The sequence below is a fragment of the Apis florea genome, unplaced genomic scaffold, assembly GCF_048593485.1.
Source record: "Apis florea isolate Af1SG1 unplaced genomic scaffold, ASM4859348v1 contig_3078_pilon, whole genome shotgun sequence".
NCBI classification, from domain to species: domain Eukaryota; kingdom Metazoa; phylum Arthropoda; class Insecta; order Hymenoptera; family Apidae; genus Apis; species Apis florea.
The window spans coordinates 2703446-2727009 of record NW_028256702.1 but is presented as its reverse complement, the minus strand read 5'-3'; the positions used below and the strand labels follow the sequence as shown (position 1 = coordinate 2727009).

Below are 23564 nucleotides of genomic sequence, written 5' to 3'. Positions count from 1 at the left end.
AAGTTCAAACACTATAGTTTTATTGATATAATATAATTCATTATGAAATTATATAAATTATATTAATTTTATTTAAATTGAACATGATATAAGTCATAATTTTTGCATAACATATAACATTTTTTATATGTTGATATATGATATTAATAATATTATATATATTTTTTTTATTTATAATTTTTAAATAATATAATCAGTTTCTGGTTATTCATTTATTCAAATAAGATTCTTTTGTAAAATAGAGTTTATTATATTTAAAGTTTTTATTTTATTTTAAAATATAGCATTAAATATTTTTTTCAGTGGGAAGGACAGAAGCAAATCTTGATGATTTAGGTTTAGCATTTCAAAATATGAATATTGATATACAGGAATTAACAGAATATATTAAAAATGTAGATTCTGTTCCATGTCCTATAGCAGTACCTAAATTTCCAATTCAACGTGAAAATCATTTGAATTTTTTAAAACCTGGAAGTCGAGAAGTTGTAACAAGACCTGTACATATACATGAACATTTACCAGCTATGTTTCCTGATACAGAAGGTAAAATATATTATAAATATTATATTATAAAAATTAAACATTAATATTTTAAAATAAAAAGAATAAAACTTTATAATTATAATAAATGATTAATAAAAAAGAAATTCATTGTTAATATTTTTATTAATATTAGAGATTATCCAATGCAAATCATTTTTTGTTGGAATATTAATTCAAATTACTCATATGGAACAAATTATATTTATAAATATTAATATATATATATATATATATATATATTATATTTTATATAATATTTCAAATTTATATTAATATATTATTAAATAATGATATAAAAATATTTTTAATATTTTTATATTCAAAAACAATTACTTATAAAACACAAATTACGTTATATACACAAACAAATACATATAGAAATAAATAATTTCTTGCACATTGTGATATTCAAATATTAATGAAAATCACTGTATTTTTATATTTTAAATTAATATATTTTTATATTTTAAATTAATATAATTATTTAATATATTTCAAAAAACATCAAAAATAAAAATAAATATATAATACATAATGAAAATTGTTACTATTATTGTAAATTATTGATTAAATATTTGAAATCATTAATATATTCCATATACTTTTAGGATTTAAAAAGATAACATGTTAGAATTTCATTACAGAAAATTTTTTTGTTAGAAATCTACCAAATTAAATAAAATGATTACATATTTTAGCATTGTAGTTGATTTCAAATTATAATATATTCAAATAACAAAATTAAAAAAATATTTAATAGAAAAAGAAAGGATATATAATAGATAATAGAAAACAATTATATAGTAAATATACTTAAGTTTTATTTATAACATATTTTTCTAATAGATCATTTTTTTTATAATTATTTAATAAATAATTGAAATTTATATTTAATATATATTGTTTATATAACTATATTTAACAAAAATGTCAATTAATTTTTAAGAAATAAAAATATATTAAAAAATATACTATACATAACAATAAAATACATAATAAATTTAAAATTAAAAAATATTTATTAGCTTTTAGTTTTACCAGCTTTTTTATTCAAATATTATGAACTATGGTTTATGAGATTATTGATATAATCTTTACTAACATTCTTAAATGCTGACTAATCAATTCTTTCTTATGTATAACAGCTTAGTTTTTTGAGATATTTACAAAAAGAGATTGTTATTATTATAGAAATTTTTTCTTATATCTCTTATATTTCTATATGAACGTGACTGCATATGAGTATTTTTTGTTATTGAGATAGCTTTTATCAAAATGAATGACATTTATTTAAATTTTTTTTATTTTATTTATTTGTTATACTTATAATTCCAGAGTTACAACAGAAAATTTATTCTAATTCTAATATTTTTCATTTTATCGTTTTCTTTTCTTCTTCCTGGTATTTCTATTCAGAACAAATTTTTAAGTTAAATTTGATAATTGTATAACATCTATATTTAATTAAATTTAATCATGTTTTGATGTCTTTACATTAATTTTATTTTGTTAAAAAAAAAGTTTCTTAAAGTTTCTTAATTCTTATTGTTATATAATCTCATAAATCTTCAAATCTAGGATGGACTTGATCGTATACATTTTACATTACATTTTCTTTTACAAAAAATATTTTAATTAATTTGAAAAAATATTTTGAAATTTGTTTTTTTGTTATTTTAAAATGTCGAAAATGTTTATTACATTTTTTTGTTAAAAAATGAAAATATATAATTTTGTAAAATGTCGCAATATATAATTTTATCTATGTATTTGTTTCGTAAAAGAATCGAAAAGTTTTGTTTGAATTTGCTAAAAAGCAGATTAATTCAATTATTATTGAATCTAAAATTCAAGTCATAAAAATAAGTTCAATTTATTCGCAAATGACATTAGATATAATGACATTCTAATAGATAAAATTTAAAATTTAATTTTAAATGAAAAATTAGATGGTACATTACAATTCTGGTTTGCTAATATATTTAAAAAAAAAATTGTTTATTGATATATACAAATCTTATCTTATCTTCAACTTCAGCTTATTGATCTCATAAAAAAATTTAATATAATTCAATATAAAGAAATTCAAATAATAAATATTAATGGTTGGTAAATCATTTCTTTCTTAACTTTTGTATTTCTTAACTCAGTAGATATACATGTATATGATAAAAGATTGCAAACATTAAATAAATTTTCTTTTTTATTTAAAAGCATATGATAAAAATATAAAGATAAAATTATATTTATAATTACATATATATTAAAATTATATTTTAATATATTATTTTATTAAAGAATTTTTCTAAAAGAATTATTTATTAAATATATAAATAAATATATTTTAATTTATAAGATAATTATCAATAAGAAAATACTTTATGTAACATAAGTAATATAAAGTAATGTAAATAGATGTTTATTTTTATTATATATTATTATTATTTATTATATTATTTTTATTATATATTATATATATCATATTATTATTAATATAATAACTAATAAAAATATGGCATATTTAATTTCTAGCTTTAAACTGCTCATAAAAAAATAAAATTTATATAACTTATATTATAGCAATATAATTAGTAAAAATTCAAAAAGTTGGCATTAAAATAGAATATATTGTTATTTTACAGAGGAATATGTAGCAGAGAAAGCGGAAAATATAATGAATGGCTCGTCTGATTTAACATTGAGTAATGGAACTTCAAGCAATAGTTCCATGAATGTATCTCCTCATAGAATGTCACCACAAGTAGTTTTTAAACGACCAGGAGATCCTGTCTCACTTGAAAGTCCTATAGTAAAGCGTGTAAAAGTATTAGAAGAAGGTAGACCATTACGTGAAATTCACAGTGTCATGATGACTACTTCAGGTTTTTTATCACCTGCTCGAGAAGGAAAACTACCTGAAGCAAGGACACCACATCAAACTCGTTCAGATTCACCACAACCTAGTTCTTATCCTATGGTACCTCCAGAATTAAAATACGATAAAAAACCGAAAAAGATTATAAAGAAAGGATTAGAAGATTGTAAACTTGATAAAGAAAACAAGAAAAAGAATCGTGCTAAAGAATTATTTAAACCAGATAAAACAGATGATAATAAAATTAAAAAATTAGCTGGTATGAAAGAATTAGCAAAATTAAAACCTTTAAAATCAATAGGTGGAAAATTACAAAGTACCCTGCCTAGTTCGTCAAGCAGACCATCTACTCCTAAATTAATATCACCTAAAACAGTTAGTAGTCCAAAATTACAGAAAACTACACAACCAAAAACAAAACCAGAAAAAATAATTGATCTTACTAGTAGATCTCCACCATCTAATGAAAGAAAAGAAGACAATATTGATAAACTTCCATCTGAACCAGATAAACAAAAGTTGAATATTTTTAAAAAGATTTCAAAACCACGAGAGGATAAAGATAAAGACATATCAGAACAACATAAATATAAAGAGCTTGATTCAAGAGAAAGTTCACCTGCTTTAGTGATTGATGAAAATATCGATAAACAAACGCTTCGTAATGATATTGATGTAAAACGAGAAGAAAAAAAGACTCCACATACACCAGATGTTCATCTTCAACCAGATGGAGGAGAATTAATTAATTTACAAAGTCCAGGATCAGATGTTTATATGTTTGATGATATGTCACCACCAGGTACTCCTAGCACTCCAAGAACTCCAGAATTAAACATGCCTACAACACCTACAGATCATAAAAAAAAGAGGAAGGAAAAAATGAATAAAAAACGGGAAATAAAATCAAGAAGTCCAAAACATTATGTTAGTCCAAAAAAGGTAGGTTTATTTAGATATGGCATTATATAATATTAACACAAGTGCACGCTTGTGTATATGTAGCACTATTAATTGCTTAGAAGAAGACGTCGAAAGACATCGCCGATATGCGATTACCGTTTTTTCAGACAAAAAGTATCAACGAGGTACCAGAACAGGATATACTAGATCGACCAAAAACTCCACAGGCACCTGAACCTCAAATTTCTAAAGAACCAAGTTTTCCACCAACACTCCCATTTCCCTTTTTTCCAACATTTCCTCCAGCACCTGGTTTAATACCTCATCCTATGTTTCCTAGATTTCCATTACCTATAGGAAGAGGTAGTAGTGGCCCTCATCCAACAATGTCAAATTTACCATTACCACCTCGTTTTATAAGTTTACCACCAAAATCTGAAGATTTTTCTACTTTACCAAAATCTAAATCTGTCGATCGGGATAAACTTTCTTCAGTACCCACTTCTACCGAAGCAACGCTTTCAATAACAAAACATGAAAAAACGGAGAAAGAAAAAGGAGATAAACCAAAGGCGAATAAACAGGACAAAGAGATATCTTCGCCAGTTCCTACAAGTACCGTTGCACCGCCTTTATCATCTGCACTTGCAGCACCAATTACGTATCCTAAACCAGTACCTATTGTGCCGTTATTATCTTCAAAAACCCCTAAAGTTGAAAAACAGGATAAATGTGATAAGGTAATTTTTTACTTTACTAGTATTTATTTAAATATCTTTCATTCAATTTTTTTATTGGTTTATAAAAGTCAATACATTTTCAATAATTTATGTATAATATATGTGTCTTTGTTTAAATTTGAAAAAATAAAATAATAAAATACTTTTCATTTCATACAAAATAAAATATACAATAATTTCTTAATAAATGATTGCAAACACAATTAGTCTATATTTATCTAAACAAAATAATTATATCATTATTCTTTAAATATCTCATAAAACGAATGATTATAAATGAATAATTGAATAAGAAATCACATCAAGGATAAATAATATCTGGCTTTATATAAATATATAATAATAAATCAAACTAATTATTTTGATTATCAATTTTGATGAATCAATCATTAATGAAAATTTATATTTTTGTATTTTCTATTAAATTTTTATGAAATCATTATTAATTAATAATGATTTAATAATATTTTATTATTTAATATTATTTTATTTTAACATCTTAAATTATTAAGATATTTCTAATTAGAATCATCGAAGGAATCTGAATAAAAGAAAAATGAGAAAAATTAATTTTTTTATTTTCATCTTAATTTTCAAATATGATGATAACATAATGAAAATCTTGAATAAAAAAAATATTTATTTATTAGAAATTATTGTATATACAGAATGATTCATATAATAAAAATATAATTCATATTTTGAAAATTACAAGATTGACTTTTTTAATTATTTAGGTCAAAAATTTTTTAAATTGTAGAATAATTTAGAATGATTTTTTTATAATAAAATTTAAGATTAGAATGATTAAAACAGATTATATAATTTGTAATAAATTACGTTATTTATAATTTTGTAAATATATTATCTTATTATATTATACAATTATACAATTATATTTTATATTTAAATCTTTATATTAATTCATTGTAGATTAAAAATAAAAAAATAAAATGCAAAATATTTTATGACACATATATAAAATTAATATTTGATTTGAAATATGATTCTGAGCATTATAATTAATAAGAAATATTATATAACTTTTTAAAAAATAATTTTTTTTTCATTATTGCACAATTAAGTTTGTCTTTGAAATCAACAAATATTATTTATTTAATATACAAAATAATAGTATTATTTAAATTAAAAATGTTTAATATTTTATTATGATTTTTAATTTTAGTTGTCAATCTTAATTTTCAAATTAATTACATTAATAATATATAGATATTGTAAAAGAATAAAGAAAATTAAAAAATACATCTTTTCTATATTAAAAAAAAAAAAGAAAAGTTGTAATATATTTGTAATTTTTAAATAATTTGTGAAATTTTTAGAAATTAGTCTTGATTTCATGAAAAAAGAATTAAAAAACAATATTACATTAATAATACATATTTGCTGAATCATAAATCAATCTTTATTATAATCAAATTTTTCAGATTCCTTTGATTCCTTTAATTTGAACAAAAAATATTTTAACAAATTTTTATCAATATTTACTTAAAATGAAATATATTTTTTAAAATCATGTATTTTTAAATTTATAGCAAGATGAATTTAATAATCTAATATACTATAATCTTGTGATAAATTTGAATTCAAAAATTGTTATAAAATGTTGTTGATATGTTATTATCTTAATTCATTGTTAATTTGCCAACATAATATTTATGCATTTTATTATATTTCGAAAAAATATGAAAAATATACACAAGATAATCAAATAACTAGAAATAAATTTTATGTAGCATATTATAAATATAAATATTATGAATGTATACATATTATGAATAATTGAAGTACGAATAATGAAAGTAAATATATAAATTCATTTTTCACAAAATTCTGCTTTTTACAATAAATTCTTACATATAGTTACAAAAAGTAATTTTCTAAATTTTTACATGTTTGTATTTTTTTTTTTTTTTTAATTTTTTACATCATAAATAATTTATATATATATTTATATATATAATATATACATATAATTAATTTTAAATATTTCTAAAAATCAAAATCTATACTTAGAATTTTTTTAATAATATTTATTTCAAAATAGTATTTATTAATTTACGTTAGTATATTTGACATTTATAACATTTAGATTAACAATTATTGAGGAACATGATATGTCTTTTATTTATAAAAGGAATTATAATTATAATAAATTATAATAATTTAGAAATTATCCGATTTATAAAAATATATAAACTTGTATTGAAACTAAATCTAATGATCTCTTGACACTTTTTTTTTCTTTTTATATATATACATAATGACTAACGAAAGTATTCGAACGTTTACTTTTACAATTTTTGATAAATGAAATATATATGTTAAAGAAACTTGTTTAAGATAAGAGAGATGTATAATAGGAAGGAAATTTCAAGATTATGTCAGCAAAATTTGAAAATGATTCATCAATTTGTGCAGTAGTTATAATATATTTATTATTTATTAAACACCGTTAGTAGATTACAAAAGTATTCGAACGCTGATACGTTCTTGATAATTTTTAAACATTTTAGCAATAACATTTTAGAAATATAAACTGATACTAAATGAGAACATTTTTACGTTCAGTTGATATCAAGTATCATTCTATTAATATAAATAATATAAAAATAATGAAAAAATAATAAATAATATAAAAACATAAACAATAATATAAAAGTGTGCGATATTCAAAATAAATCCGAAAAAGTTTTAAACACAAAAGTGTGAATGAGAAACTTCCTTCGGTTGCATAGGATGAGAAATCATATACAGCAGCGAAAATTATAAACAGTAAATCTATGGTACATTATATCATAAAAAAATCAAAAACTGAACAATTGAATAAAGCTCGATCAAGAAAATTAACTGAAAGAAAAAGTTATTATTCGCGAAATAAAAAAAAAATCTTATTATATGCATTTACACTTTCAACTATGATATTGAAAATGTTTGATAAAGATGTTCATCCCCAATTATGTCGACGAGTCTTACGAAATAATAATTTTCATGATGGAGTAGAAGAAAGCTATTTAAAAAAAAAGTCGTACATTAATAAACAAAATCAAAAGAAAAAACTTTTGCAAAAACATTTGTAACAAAAGATAATGCTTTTTAAAAAAAAAATGATATTTTCTGACGAATCTAAGTTTAATATTTTTAACTCATATGGGCGAAATTATATATGAAGAAGACTAAATACGGAATTAGACATTCAAAATATATGCTCAACATTAAAATACAATGATTCGATCAAGATGTGGGTCTACGGTAGCTAGTGATATAAGGAATTTAGTATGTATTAGCAATAATTATAGTATTTATTAACGTTTATATACTCGATAAATACAAATTTCTAGATATTCTAAAGAACAATCTAAAAAATAGTGCTTATTGATGATATGCTTATTATAATTTGAGATTGTTCGAAGATTTTTACTTTCAATAAGACAACAATCCTAAATATACAGCGTAAATCATGGAAAAATGGATCGTATACAATATATCCCATTGAAAATTTATTTTGCTGAAATAAACAAAAAATTAAATAAATTTCAAATATCTTCAAAGCAGATGCTTAAAGAAAAAATTATAGAAATATGGAATTTCATCAATTATAATTTTACAAAATCATTGGTTCACAGTATGGAACATTGACTGAGACAAATTATTATCACCAAAGTGATTCAACAAAATATTAATATTAAATAATATTGCATGTATGAAACGTTCGAATACTTTTGTAACTTACTAACGGTGCGTGTTTATAATAAATGTATTATAATTACTGCACAAATTGATGAATCATTTTCAAATTTTGCTGATATAATCTTGAGATTTCTCTTCTACTATACTATACCTCTCATTGTTTCAAACAAATTCCTTATATTCGTTCTTCAAAAATTAAATATAAATGTAAGCGTTCGAATACTTTCGTTACCTTATATATAAAAGAAATTTTCATAGATACTTAGTATTCATTTAAAAAAAGAAATGCAAAATAATCAGCTAGAAACTGCACAATTGCATTTCTTACGGAAAATTCTTAAAAATTTTCTGTTTTGTTATACATTTTTTTTTTTTTAAGAGATTAACTGGATTCATTAAAATTTATTTATTTTGCAATGCTATAAGAAGAATACATTATAATTCAACTTGAATTCTTATCTAAACCATCCGTAATTATGATAGTTGTGGTACGAAAGGATATTCTATATTATACAGATTTTCATAGAATAATAATAATAGGAGAAATAATAGAATATTTTCTCTATATATTTTCAATGTTACAAAAATAACAGAGGCATCTTCATTTTGCTTTTACAGTACTAGTAAATGCTTTGATAATTACAAATTCGACTATCATATATAAAACATATAAGGATGAATAAAAAAATTATCCACATTCTCATCATATTAAAATTTTAACTGTGCTTATCAATCTTTTTATGAGATTGTTGTCTTCTCAATTACTATTATGCAAGTTTGAACGTATTGTATAGTTTACTTGTACACTACAATATTTTTTACACTACAGTAATTGTAGTGTAAAAAACAATAACTGTTTCAATTATGATTTAAAGAAAGATACAAAGAAAGTAATATTGTACTGCATATCTGTACAATCTTATCCTCCAAAAATTTCGTGTTAACGCAATCTCTGTCATAATTCTAATCTGGTATTATTATTTATTTCATCCATTAAAAATATCCTACGAGGATAAAAATTCATATTTAATGAAAACATGCATTTATGACTTGCAACTCAGTTGAATACATTTTTTAATGAATATGAAAGCTTATTGACAAATGTATAAAGTATGGTAAAAAATTGAACTTATATTGAAATATGATCTATTTCTGAAATTGATTAAATTAAATTATACAATTAGAATACGGATATTCTTTGATCTCTATTGCTCGTGAGATTTATGACAACTTATTCAAAGAAGAAAATCCTCGTATGGAAACTCTTTTCTATTATCGGTCACTGATCTCTATTAAGCCTAAATAAAGAATGATGTTCTTGAAAATATTCTGAGAAGACTATAGTTTTTGAGAAGAGTTTAGTCGATATTTGTAATTGTATATGTTTGACATGTTTCAGTCTGACTGGAATGGAACCCATTCTAAGGGTGACATCCAGATACGGTTGATTCAACGGCAACCAATTATTCTTCAAGAAAATTTATAATAAATATATCTTGATCAATTTTTGATTATCAGTATCATGATATTTTTATACATTGATCAATTCGAGAAATTTTTCTCTAACTTAGAGTGTTGCATTGTCAGGCATTGACCGCGATATTATTGGTTTATTGGTTATTATCATACCCCATTTCTGACCATCAGATACGAGAAATAATTTTTTTGTAACAACACATTGTACAGTTGTACATTGTACATTCTGACCGTCGAACATGATTATCTACTGTGATATTGAGAAATTTTCGTATAGACACGCGTACACTAAAGCAGTCCATTACATGAAGAAAATACATCATGGTCACAAGCACCAGCTTCTATACTCAAATATACATCTCAGTCGGAGCATTCGACACATATATACATGCACTTACAAGTTTTCATTCACTACAATACTATTGCGCGTGCGAATAATCTTAGATGTTTTACACATTATATGTTATACACATCACTATACACATATTGAATTCAGTTTTATTCCATGCAACTTTTTTTATAATCATAAGGTCTTGATTTTATAGGCCACTGTTGAAGTACATGTCATACTTGTTCAACTGTTTCTATTGTCATTCAATTGAAATGATGTGCTTATTCAATTTTTTAATTTTTAGCTTCATTATTTTTATAAATTGATTATTTTCAAAATTTGGATATACGATTGACCAAGATTTGATTGTTCCTACCGTACCCAATAAGAGCATTCATGAAGAGAATAGTTTATAAGGAAAGATCTCTAAATCGAAAATTCAAAAAATTATGAAATTTTGGAAATATATAGTGCTTATGCAGGTATGTATTATGTAATTTTTTGTTGTTGTCCAAAATCACTTTAAGAAATTGAAATTAATCCTTAAAAATTCAGCTAAAATTATTTGATTTTACTTATGAATTATAATTCGCAAATTATAAGAAATACAAAAAAATTTTTCAGACAAAAATTGTTTCTTTTCGTAAGAACTATCTAATAAAATATTTATTAATTATTTATACAAATAAAAAAAACAAAAAATTAATAATTTTTTTAAGTTTTTCAAAAAGTTTTAATTAACAATCTAAATAACTACATGAAGATATAAAAAAACAAAATAACTACTTTTTTTTAAATAAATACAGCTTTATTATATTGTTGAATTTTCAAAAGTAGAGAAATTTTTATATTTCTTTCTTTTATTAAATATTAGATAAATATCAGATGAGAAAAAAAAAAGAAACCTATACATATAACTATTTTATAAAATCTAATAAATTTTTAATATATTATTTTAATGCAATTATCAATTTTCTTTATTTTTTTATATATCAAATAATAAAGAGATTCAATAAAAAATTAGTGAATAACAATGAATAACATATAAATAACATGAATTATATTATTAATAATATTATAAATTATTCTTTATACTAATTTTCTTCAAAAAATGTTGTAAATAGAAACTTGTTCATCCACATTATATTATATAATAGCATGATTGACGGATATGAAACAATAAAACAATGAATCAATGAAGCGACAAAATTGTGAAAAAAATTCTTTTAAATTTTCAAAATTATTTGATTTCTCATTAATATATTCACTCTTATTATTATGTATAAATAAATAATCGTAATTTATAATAAATTTAACTTTACTATATTATAATAATTTTAACTTTAAAAAAATAATTAACAAAATATTAACTTCGATTTTTTTTTTACAAAAGTTGATTATGAATAAGAAACTGTAATTTAATGATATTATTTCATATATGTAAATTAATATATATATATTATAGATTAATTATATAATATAAATCAGAATATTAAATACAAATCGAAAAATTTCTGTACAAAGTTCTTCTAAGCAGAAATCACATTAGAATATACATTAAGCAGTTATTATTTTTATATTTAGAAATATAATAAGAATCTATTTTTCAATCTAGTGTATTTATTTAAATTATTGATTAAAATTTTATATTAAATTTTTTTTTAAATATTAATTTTTTTATTTATAAATTAAAACAATAAACAATAATAAAATATAAATAATAATAAAAATATAAATGATAAATGTTTTACGAAATGATAATCTTTATGAAAAGAAACAATTTTTATTTCAAATCTTTTTCTGTATTTTTCATAGTTTGCAAATTATAACAAAAAATAGTTAAATTTTCAAAGCTTAATTTCATTTTTTTAAAACGACTTTAGCAGCAAAAGAAAATTGCATAATACATAATTGATTGATACAATCAATTACAAATACATATCTAATGGTGAAATGCAAATATAGTAAAAAACAGAGGATTCCAAAGAGAAATTAAATTCGGTATAAAAAAAAAATTAAATTTTTAAATTTTTTAATATCTATGAAAAAGATATGTTCTTGATATATTATTCTATTAATGATTTATCATAAATAAATATTAATGATTATTATAAATAGATCATAAAAGAAAGAAAAAATTTAATATGAATAGAAGTCTCTGAACATGTTTGACTTGTCAAACATGCACTTATATAATTAATTTTTTATAACTTTTTTTTAAATCGTTGAAATAGAACATATTGTTTAATTTTGTTGTTGTTGTTGATGATGTCTCATTATTGTATCATTAGAAACAAACATAATAGCAATGGAACCATAATGACATTGTATCATCTATATGCATCAAGCAATCCATTTTAACAAATTCACTTCTGATAATATCTGTACGAGATGTTTGTAATATTCTTGTTAAACTTCTCTATTTTTAATTCTTTAAGCGAGAAAAAATTTTTACTAATCATTAATTCATTAAATTCTTTAACATGATCGCTATAGCCAATTTAAAAGAAAACATTTTGATTACATTTTATAGAATATGAAAAAAATAAAAAAAAAAAGCATAACAAGCAAATGTAAATAATCTTAAATTATATTATACATAATCAACTTCATTGAATATAAATTTTATGAAAATAAACAATCTGAGATATTTATTATATGACACATAATAACAAACGTTTTAATAACTTGTTTGTCACAATTGCGCAATTTATAACTCACAAATAATTTTTTTTTTTTTTTTTTTAATTAAAATCTTTTAAGAAAGATAATGAATAGAGTCCAGGTTTTTGTGAAAATTTGAGAATCGTGAATTTGAAATTCTCTAATTCTCTTTTTTTCTCCCCTCTTTCTTCAGTTGTTATTATATTGCAATTATAATATTGCAATTTCTGAATTTAAAATCACTACAAAATTATATTTTATTAACTCATTAAATTTATCTTTAAATTATCATATTGATCTTAATTTTTTATTAAAGACATATTATTTATTTTTAAAACTGCAATTTTTTTTAAATTATATATATATATATATATATATATATAAGATTATATTTGAATTTTTTTTTTATTAGATTATAGAAAGTACTTGAAAAATTGTGGAAACTGATTAATGTTTTACATATTCCCAAAATTTTATAATGTTCTGAATTTTGGATTACTTGTGAAAAAAATTCGTTAGTATTAAATATTTTTTTCATATTCAAATATAAATTCTAAGCAAATGATAACAAAATATATAAATATATAAGTGTATATAATTATACATATATTTAATAAAATATATTTAAAATATATTTAATAGAAAAAATATTATCGTATACATTATTTTTTTTTAATCTTTACTTTCTATTATTTTCATAATTTAAAGCTATTATATAATTATTTTATTTTAAGACAAATTATACTATTCTTTTATAGTGTAACTATATTTTTATATCTCATTGTTAATGATAATTTTTTTATCAATTATAGTAAATATTTAATCTTGACATTTAAATTAACATTTTAATTTTTTTGCAATTTGCTTCACAGCTCGTTTTACAAGAAAGTATACAGAGGATATATAGAGGATAGTGCAGAAAGTTTTTTAGAATTTTTTTTTTTTTTTATATAAGATTTTTTAAAAAATTTAATTTTCGTCTTTTTTTGTAACAATATTCGGAATATTATTGAATTAATATACTTTTTATCAATTTAATCTAATAATTTTTTTATTTTACTTTATTTAATTTTTTTACGTTTGAATTGTTTCAAAATATTAGTTTATATTTATCAGTTATCAAAAAATCATAGAAATATGAATTTTTTGTGATAATAATGTGATTTCACTATTATTTCAACTTTTTTTTTTAAATTTTATATTTCTATATATGAGTTTTTTATATTACAAATTTATGAATAATTGTTATATTCTTATAAAATTTATAAATATTTTGTTTTATATATTATATGAGTGAGTGAGTGAGTGAGTGAGTGAGTGAGTGAGTGAGTGAGTGAGTGAGTGAGTGAGTGAGAGAGAGAGAGAGAGAGAGAGAGAGAGAGAGAGAGAGAGAGAGAGAGAGAGAATTGAATATAGAATATAAAAAATTAAAAAAATAAAAAATAATGCTATTTTTTTTATCCAGAAATATATACTTTATATTTCATTATATTTCTTAAATAATTTGTAAAGAATTATAAGATTTCTATTATTAAGTTACTATATTAATTAAATCATATATAAATTTTATTTTCAGAAATCAAAAGAACATAAAAAAGAAAAGAAAGATAAATTAAAGAAGAAAAAAGATAAAAAAGAAAAACACAAAGAAAAAGGAGATAAAATAAAAGAAAAGAAAGACAAAATAGATAAAAAAGAAAAAATAGATAAAATTAAAGAAAAAAGAGAAAAGAAAGATAAACGAAAAGAAAAAGAGGTAGAAAAATTTTTTTATAATTATTTATAATATTATATTAGTTATTACTTTTCTATCAAAATTAAAAATTAAAAAATTGATATTTTAATATTATATTATTGCAGAAAGAAGATAAAAATTTTGAAGCTGTACCAAAAATAACATTAAAATTAGGTACAGCATCTCCGAGACCACCAACGCCAGATACTGCTCCAATGAAGAAAATGTAAGCTCACAATTATTTTTATTTTATTAATAATTTATTTTTTTATTTTATTAATTACAATATCATTAAAAAAAATTATAGTATCATTCAAAAAATTCTTTTTTATTTATTTTCAATGTTGAAATATTTAGCATTATTTATTTATAATTATCAAAGTATATTATGCGTTAATGTTGAATACATTCCAATACATGCGTATTTAATAACGCATATATTATTATTAGGGAAATGTGTTATAGAACTATAAAAACATTACTGAAGAAACCTGAAGATGAGACAAAACGAGAACCAAGTCCAGAATTGGCCAAAATATCAGCATTAGTCACGCGACCACCAAAGCAAAAGTCGGCAAGTAAGAAAACAGAGGAGGGAACGTTAGATGGAAGCCCTGCTCTTCCTACAGATACTTTCTCTGCCAATCTTACTAGTGTGCCACTTGCAACAGTTCCTCGAGCAAAGAAATCTCTCTTCAAAGCCTTACCTCAAAGAGAGACTCCTCCATCTCAATTTGATCCTACTCCTAAGCTCCCAACTCCTCTGATGCAACAACAACCACCGTATTATTTTGTAAGTACGCTTTTATATGATATAATCATATATTTCAAATATAAAATGTTATATTTTTAAATATAACATGTAATTATATTATTAAATATAATATTTTATTTTATTTTTAAATATAACATTTGATTATGTTTTCAAATATTTCAGAGTATTTCTCATATATTAAAATCAAATATATAAAATTAATACAATAAATATATGAGGGCTGTTAAATTTTATAATCTTTATAATAAAAATAATATTTTTTGATGATTATTTTCTTAAGTTTTTTGTACAGTAAATTAATATATCTTTTTCAATTATATTATTAAGATAAATATAAACTTTACGTTTGTTTTATTAATATAAATTTATTAAAAGTTTCAGTATATTTACATTTTGTAAAGGTAATTACTTCTCTGCTTATATAAATATAAGTATATTATTAAATAATATTATTAAATAAAATTATAATATACTATATAAAATTTTGTAAAATAAAATAATAGTATATTTTGATTTTATATTCTTAGAAACTTCATATAATTGATAGTAATTAATTGCAAAAAAAAGAAATCTACAAATTTCATACATAAATTTATTTTTTCATATCTCATATAACAAGTTGAAATGACAGCCCTCTTTAATTAAATTGATTATTTATTAATCACTATTATTCATATTTTTATTTAGATTAATATTGCTATTATATATATTATATATGTATTTGTATATGAATATATATACATATATATGCTGTACAATCTAAAAGTAATCATCCATGTTTATAGCATTCCAATAATTTCACAGAAAAATATTTTAAAGAAAAGTTAATCAGCTACAAATTGTAATAAAAAAAATTGCAAAAATTTGTTTTTTTAACAATTTAATGATTTTTGTGAATCGTATTATATATCTTTGCCTTTATAATTGCAATTGATATCAAAACAAATTCAATAGCCTACAATTTAATATTACAATTTTTACATTTTGAATTTAAAATTTTGGCTCAATGATTAGAAATATTAATATGAAAAATTATTTAAATTCAAGTTATTTGAATTTAATTATGTAATTATATATTATTGACTATATATTTAAAACAGTACTAAAATTGTCAAACTATAATTAAGAAGATTATACAACAAGTAAAATTAATAATAGATACAATAATAATAATAATAATATCGTTTTGCACATATTGTATAATAAGCAATTATAAAATATTTTAAATAATATTTATTAGATATGATTCTTATTTTAGTGTTGTTTATAATTAATTATAATTATATAATTAAAATAAAATAATTTTTCATATTAATATTAATTAGTTGGCCAAAATTTCTGAAAAGATCATAATAGATTATTGAATTCATTTTGATGTCAATTGCTTGATCAAATCAAAAATACATAATGCCATTTACAAAAATTAAGATGTTCATGATTTTTTATTTAAAAAAACGAATTTTTGAAAAAATCTTTTATTATAGTTATAATAAGACTAATTAATTTTTGTTTCAAATATTTTTTTGTAAAATTATTAGAAATGTCATAATAAAAAATACTCTTATATTGTACACCCTATATATGTATGCATATATATACATATATATATAAACTATATATGCTTTCATATAATACTTCAAATAAAAATATATTAGATAATTTATTTGAATTTCAAACCAATATTTCATATAGATGTCAAATATCTAATTACTTTATATATAAATGATATTACTTTTGATACAATAATTAACTCGACCCATCGATACCATTTTTACCTCATCCAATAATCCAATTTCCAAATATTTCATTTTTTACTTTCTATGCATTCATGACTTGCGGTGACGGTATAATTTTCATTTGGCCTGCTTTGTTGTATAGATACATTTGTCTCTAAAGTGTATATGTAGAACAACTTCATAGCCTATATTAGATTTGTTACTTATTTCGTGTTGTGATTACCAATTTACTTGATCATTTCAAATTCAATTAGCACTTCTATCATTCAGTTAGGTGGAATCTACTTAGGTGGAATCTTTTTATATTGAAAGAAGTCTCAGAACTTAATTATATTATGTTAATATTATTTATGATTTTTTTTATAAACTTTTTTTTTAAACTATTTTAATATTGAATATTATTTAATGATAAATTTTTTAGGTAATTAATTTTAATGAACCAAGTTCTAAGACCTTTCTTATATTATACTTCTATTTAAATGGGTTTCAAACTTTCTTTTCTTCTTTTAATATTTCTTTCTGTAATGCACATTTGATATATTTTATATAATTTATATAAAATAATATAATAAAAACATTTGATTTAATAGGAAAAAGAGAATACTTTTACATAATATTATATGATAAAATTAGATACATTTGAAAATCATTTTAAGTATAATTATTCATTTACAATATACATATAAAAATAGATTTTCACAGAAACAGACTGCATTATTTATAGATAAAAATTTTAAAAATTATATTGATATAAATTATATAATGTAAAAAAAAATAAGATATAAAATTTTTTAAATACTTTTTTCTAGAATAATACAAATTATAAAAATCTTTTTAAGTATATCTCTATTCTATAGATATATTTATTAGAAAATAAATAGTGTTTTTAATACAATCATATTCTAAAAATATTTAAATTTGCAGCCCCTAATATTAAATTATTTTATCCTCATTTTAAGAAAAAATGTTATTATTAAAGAACTGAATCATGAAATCATAATTAACAAAATATTATATAAGATAGTAGAATATATATATATATTATAGATTCTCAAATTTCAAACAATTGTTATAAAAAATATAAATATTTTAAAAACTATAGTAATTTGTAATTTTTTTCACAATCAGTTAATTCTTTTATTGATTTTTTAAAAAAAATTTATATTCATTTTATATCTTCAAAAATATTATTATATCAAGAATGTTATTAAATAATAATAATTATATATATGTATATATGTTTAAAATAATTTTCTTAAAATTATATCTTGAATTTAATAAAAAGAATTTAAATAATTTCAATAATTTTTTGATTAAAAAATATAATTACTTTATATCAATAATATTTAAATATTAATAAATATTTAAATTTATTTATATAATTATTTATATAATATTTTTATATATTTATTTTTTACAAGAAAAAATTTTAATAAAATAATAAATTTTATTCTATATTTTCATTTAAATTATTTATATGAAATGTTAAAAAAAATTTAGAATAAAATTTTTAATAAATCTATGATATATTATACTTACTTAATATATTATACTTAGAAAATATATTTTTAAAATATTATATTTAATTTTTCATAAAAAAAGAAGAAAATTTTAATATAAATTTTATTTTACAAGTAATTTATAAAAATTATTAAAATATTTTTTATTATTTATAGTTATTTTATTATTTATATATATTATTTTATTATTTACTAGTTTTCTTAATAAATTATTGTTATCTTTTATTATATTATATATTAATAGTTATATATTATAGTTATGTTGTATTTTTTTGTTATATTTAATTTTTCTTGTTGAGAATTTATATTTATAAATTATAAATTTTCCTTGTGTATAGATTTTTTTTTATCAACAATCATTTTTATATCAATTAATATTCTGAAATTATGATTGAAAAATTTATGGTTTAAAATTATTTATGTGTCTTAAATTTAAACAATTCAATTTGAATTTTATAATAGATAATATTAAAAAAAATAAAACTTCTAAATTTATTGCAAATTTTTTTACTAAATATTCCATATTCTATTAAATATAAAATTAATGATCTATTAATTTCATATAATCTATATAATATAGATTAGATTAGATATTAGATATGGATTAAATATTATAGATAATCAATTCTATTAAATATAATATTATTTTTATTGTTTATTGTTATTATTTATAACATATATATTTTAGAAACATTTTATACAAAATGTTCAGTGTATCGGTTAAGATTTTTCAGGCACTTCTAGTTGTTTGAGAAAAAATTAAACTTAAAATAAAAAATATCGATGATCTATAATTAATAAATTATAAAAGTGAAAACGAATATTTTTTTACAAAAAATCGGCATCATTTTTTAAATTATTGTATAACTTTTTCTATGTAATATTGTATAAATGATATTGAGACGAATTCAATAATATGCAATATTAGTACATTCGTTCATGAGAAAAATTACATATTTAATAAAATAAAAATCCAAATATTAATATTTTTCTTCCAATTTTACTTTATTATGTTTGCTTTGCTGTTGGAATAAACAGATTTAATAATTTCATTTTCATAATTAGTTTTTAATTATATTAGTAATAGTTTAGTAATTATATTATATTATATTATATATAGTAATTAGTTTAGTAATTATATTATCTGATATTGAAATTTAATGAAAAGAAAAAAACTCTGCATGAAAAAAGAAAACAGCATGTAATTTGAATTATTTATTTGAGATTAATACTAGATAATATAATTTCAGATTATTAACAAGATCAAGTCTATTTATTATTTACATAGCAAAAGCGTACATAATAGTAAAGGAAAATAGAAACAAAAATATTAGTGCTTGATAAGAAATCTTTTTAAAAATGTTTTTTTCACCAAATAGTTGAATAAATATATTGATGTTGCATATTATTGGATTCGTCTTAATATTATTTATAATATTACATTTTATTATATGACATTTATAGGAAAAGTAATACAGAATTTAAAAAAAAAAAGTAATCCCGATTTTCTATAAAAAAAAAATAATATATTTGTATTTTTTACTTTGAAATTTGTTAACAATAAAGCATTGATAATTTTTCATTTCAAATTTTTTTTTTTCTCAAACTGTCAGAAATATCTGAAAAATCATGCAACCGATATGTTGAAACATGCTATATATGAGTTTAATAAAATTATATTTTATTATTTAAATTTTAATTATATTATTTTTTATTATAATTTTCTATTTATAGAAATGATTTTTAAGTAATAGATATTTAAAAGAATAAAATAATATTTAATAATGCCTATAAACATATAAAACAATATAAAACATAAACATATAAACATATAAAAAAATTTTATAAACTGTAATATATAGAATAAACATAAATTAATAACATTTTACTATACACATACATTATTATATATTAATATATATAAATTTTCAATTATAATTATAAATTATAAAATTGATATTTTTGACTCAATTTTTTTTTCTTCATGCTAATAAATATCAATATTATTGATATTTATTTTATTAAAATATACTATTTTATAATAAAATATTTAAAATAAAATTAAAGAAATGCATATTATTTTTATATGATATTAATACAATAATTTATTAATTTGTTATTAAAAAATTAAGTAAATTATTAAAGAATTAAACAAGATAAAAATTGAAAAATATATAAATATAAATTGAATATTATTGAATATAATAATTTTAATATGACATATAATATGGAAACATTAAAGATTTTAAAATAATTTATATTTTTTTAAATATAGGTATAGAATTCTTTAGAATAAATAAAAGAAATAATAAAAAAAATTAAATTTGATACAATACATATAATGCAATTTCAAATAATAATTTGAAATAAATTATTTCAATTATAAATTATATTATGACAATATATATTAATTTTTTAAAAAAAAGGGGGCAGCAAATTATGAAACACTATTTTATTATTTATTTAAAAATGAAAATGAATTATAAATATATGATAAATATATTTGATAAAATATAAAAATATTAAAGTATATTTGAGAAATTAATACGAAATTTAAAAAACAATAAAAAAATAATTTTATTAGAGCACACTAATTTATAATAAGTGAAATTTATATAATTATATATTATTTTATTGATATATAACATTATATAAGATATAATGTTAAATACATTTTTTTTTTTTTTTTCTTATTTATTTCATATTTTATATAAAAAATATTATATATATTTATTATAATATTTATTAATGTACTTTATTATCTATGTATATCTTGTTTATTTTTAAAAATTAGATTTAATGTATTATATTAGAAAAAAAAAAGAAAAAATATTTTATATTTATTTAAATCTATTCTTTAAATAAATTATACATTTATGTCTTTAATTTATTATAATAAATATTTAGAATAAATATTTATTATAAAGAAAATTAATTATATAAAAAATATAGTTATAAAAAAATAATAAACAATTTTTTAATTAGTAATAAATAGATTTAATCATGATAAATTTAAATTTAAAAGAAAAAATATATATCAATAAATAATATATTTCATTATTTTTATAAAAATAAAATAAATAACTATTTTATATATATATATAAAGGAAGATTAAATAGTTTACAAAATAGTGAAGGTTTGATTGCATGCAACTTGCATGTTGTTATTAAACATAGCATGCAAAACAGTTAGGAATATAACCAACGGTTTTAACGGCACAGAGACGAAAGCAGATGCAGCTCTTAAAAAGGATGATGCTAAAGAAGACAAAGAAAATGGCAGGATTGCGCTGCCCCCAACATCAACCACTACTGTGGTGAGTACATTCCCATTTTAAAGTCATTGGGTACTTTTTTTAAAGTATCACCTAGTTTCTATCTACGTCAGTTTCATAGAAATACATGGGTTTGTGCATTAATTTTAGCTTTTGCTTGAATTCATTATGATTATGATATTAGAAACGTTTTTTCAATTTTTAATCCAAAAATCTTTACTATTTTAAAATTTATTAAAATAATCTTATTTAAAACTTTTCTCTTTAAAAAGATTAATATTAATTCATGTACTTGTAATTATACAAGTATATGTATATATTTATATTTATAAGTATATAAAAACAATGTGAATTTATAACAAAATCTATATATTTTATGCATACAATAACACATTGTAAAATAAAATTTATATACATGTATATAATTTATAATTTTCACATATATTGCATATAAATGCATATATTTTATATGCATATAAAAATTAATTAATACATTTAATATTGAAATTAGTTTTTTTTTCTGCATTATAATTTATATATACTAAATATTTAATAAGTTTCTCTTTTATTACATTTTTTATTTCTTTTTCTCATCAAAATAAATTCAAAATAAATTTTTTATTTATTAATAAATATTACTACATTTTTATATATTTATATAAAATCATTTGAAAATATAAAAGAAAAGAAATAATTATTACAAAAAACTGTTTAAAATAATATCAAATTTATAAAAAAATTCAATAGAAAAAAATATCATTCTTTGTAAACTAATTATAAAAGAATATTTTAAATGTATAAAATATAATATATTTTTATTATAATTTATTTATTTTATTTTTGTATAAATTTAAAGTTCAACATAAACACAATTTGTCCATAAATTTTGAATAATTTTTAATTTATATAATCATTAAATTTATTTTTTATTATTAATATTAATAAAAAACTAAAAATATTTTGATATTTCTAGTTATATATAATATTCTGATATATATATACACACACACAATTATGTATTTATATATATTATATACTTAATGTTATACTTGTATTAAATATATTATATTTACATATAATATATAATTTATATATTGATGTTCATATATTACATTATTTTCTATAAGATGAATTATCTAATATTACAATTTAAACTTTCTATCTTATTTTTAATATTATAAAAGAATGTTTAAGATAGGTGATAAAAAAATTGTCACAAAAAAATGACTTTTCTAATATAGAAGATATTTTGTAACATTATGATTTATATGATTTTAAAG

General features: G+C 18.9%; 1 protein-coding gene across 8 annotated transcripts in view; it reads left to right on the top strand.

Moving 5' to 3' along the window:
* Window positions 1-23564, top strand: part of Taf3 (TBP-associated factor 3) — a 28483-nt gene that overhangs the window by 1249 nt on the left and 3670 nt on the right. For 4 of the 8 annotated variants that reach the window (XM_086908416.1, XM_086908415.1, XM_086908418.1 and 1 more), the window contains exons 3-9: window positions 304-546; window positions 3189-4363; window positions 4492-5064; window positions 14820-14999; window positions 15104-15204; window positions 15429-15771; window positions 22232-22326. In XM_086908416.1, the coding sequence (XP_086764542.1) occupies window positions 304-546; window positions 3189-4363; window positions 4492-5064; window positions 14820-14999; window positions 15104-15204; window positions 15429-15771; window positions 22232-22326 (2710 nt within the window). The remainder of the gene's footprint in view (window positions 1-303; window positions 547-3188; window positions 4364-4491; window positions 5065-14819; window positions 15000-15103; window positions 15205-15428; window positions 15772-22231; window positions 22327-23564) is intronic. The other 4 variants (XM_086908419.1, XM_031918783.2, XM_086908421.1 and 1 more) reach the window with 3 other exon arrangements.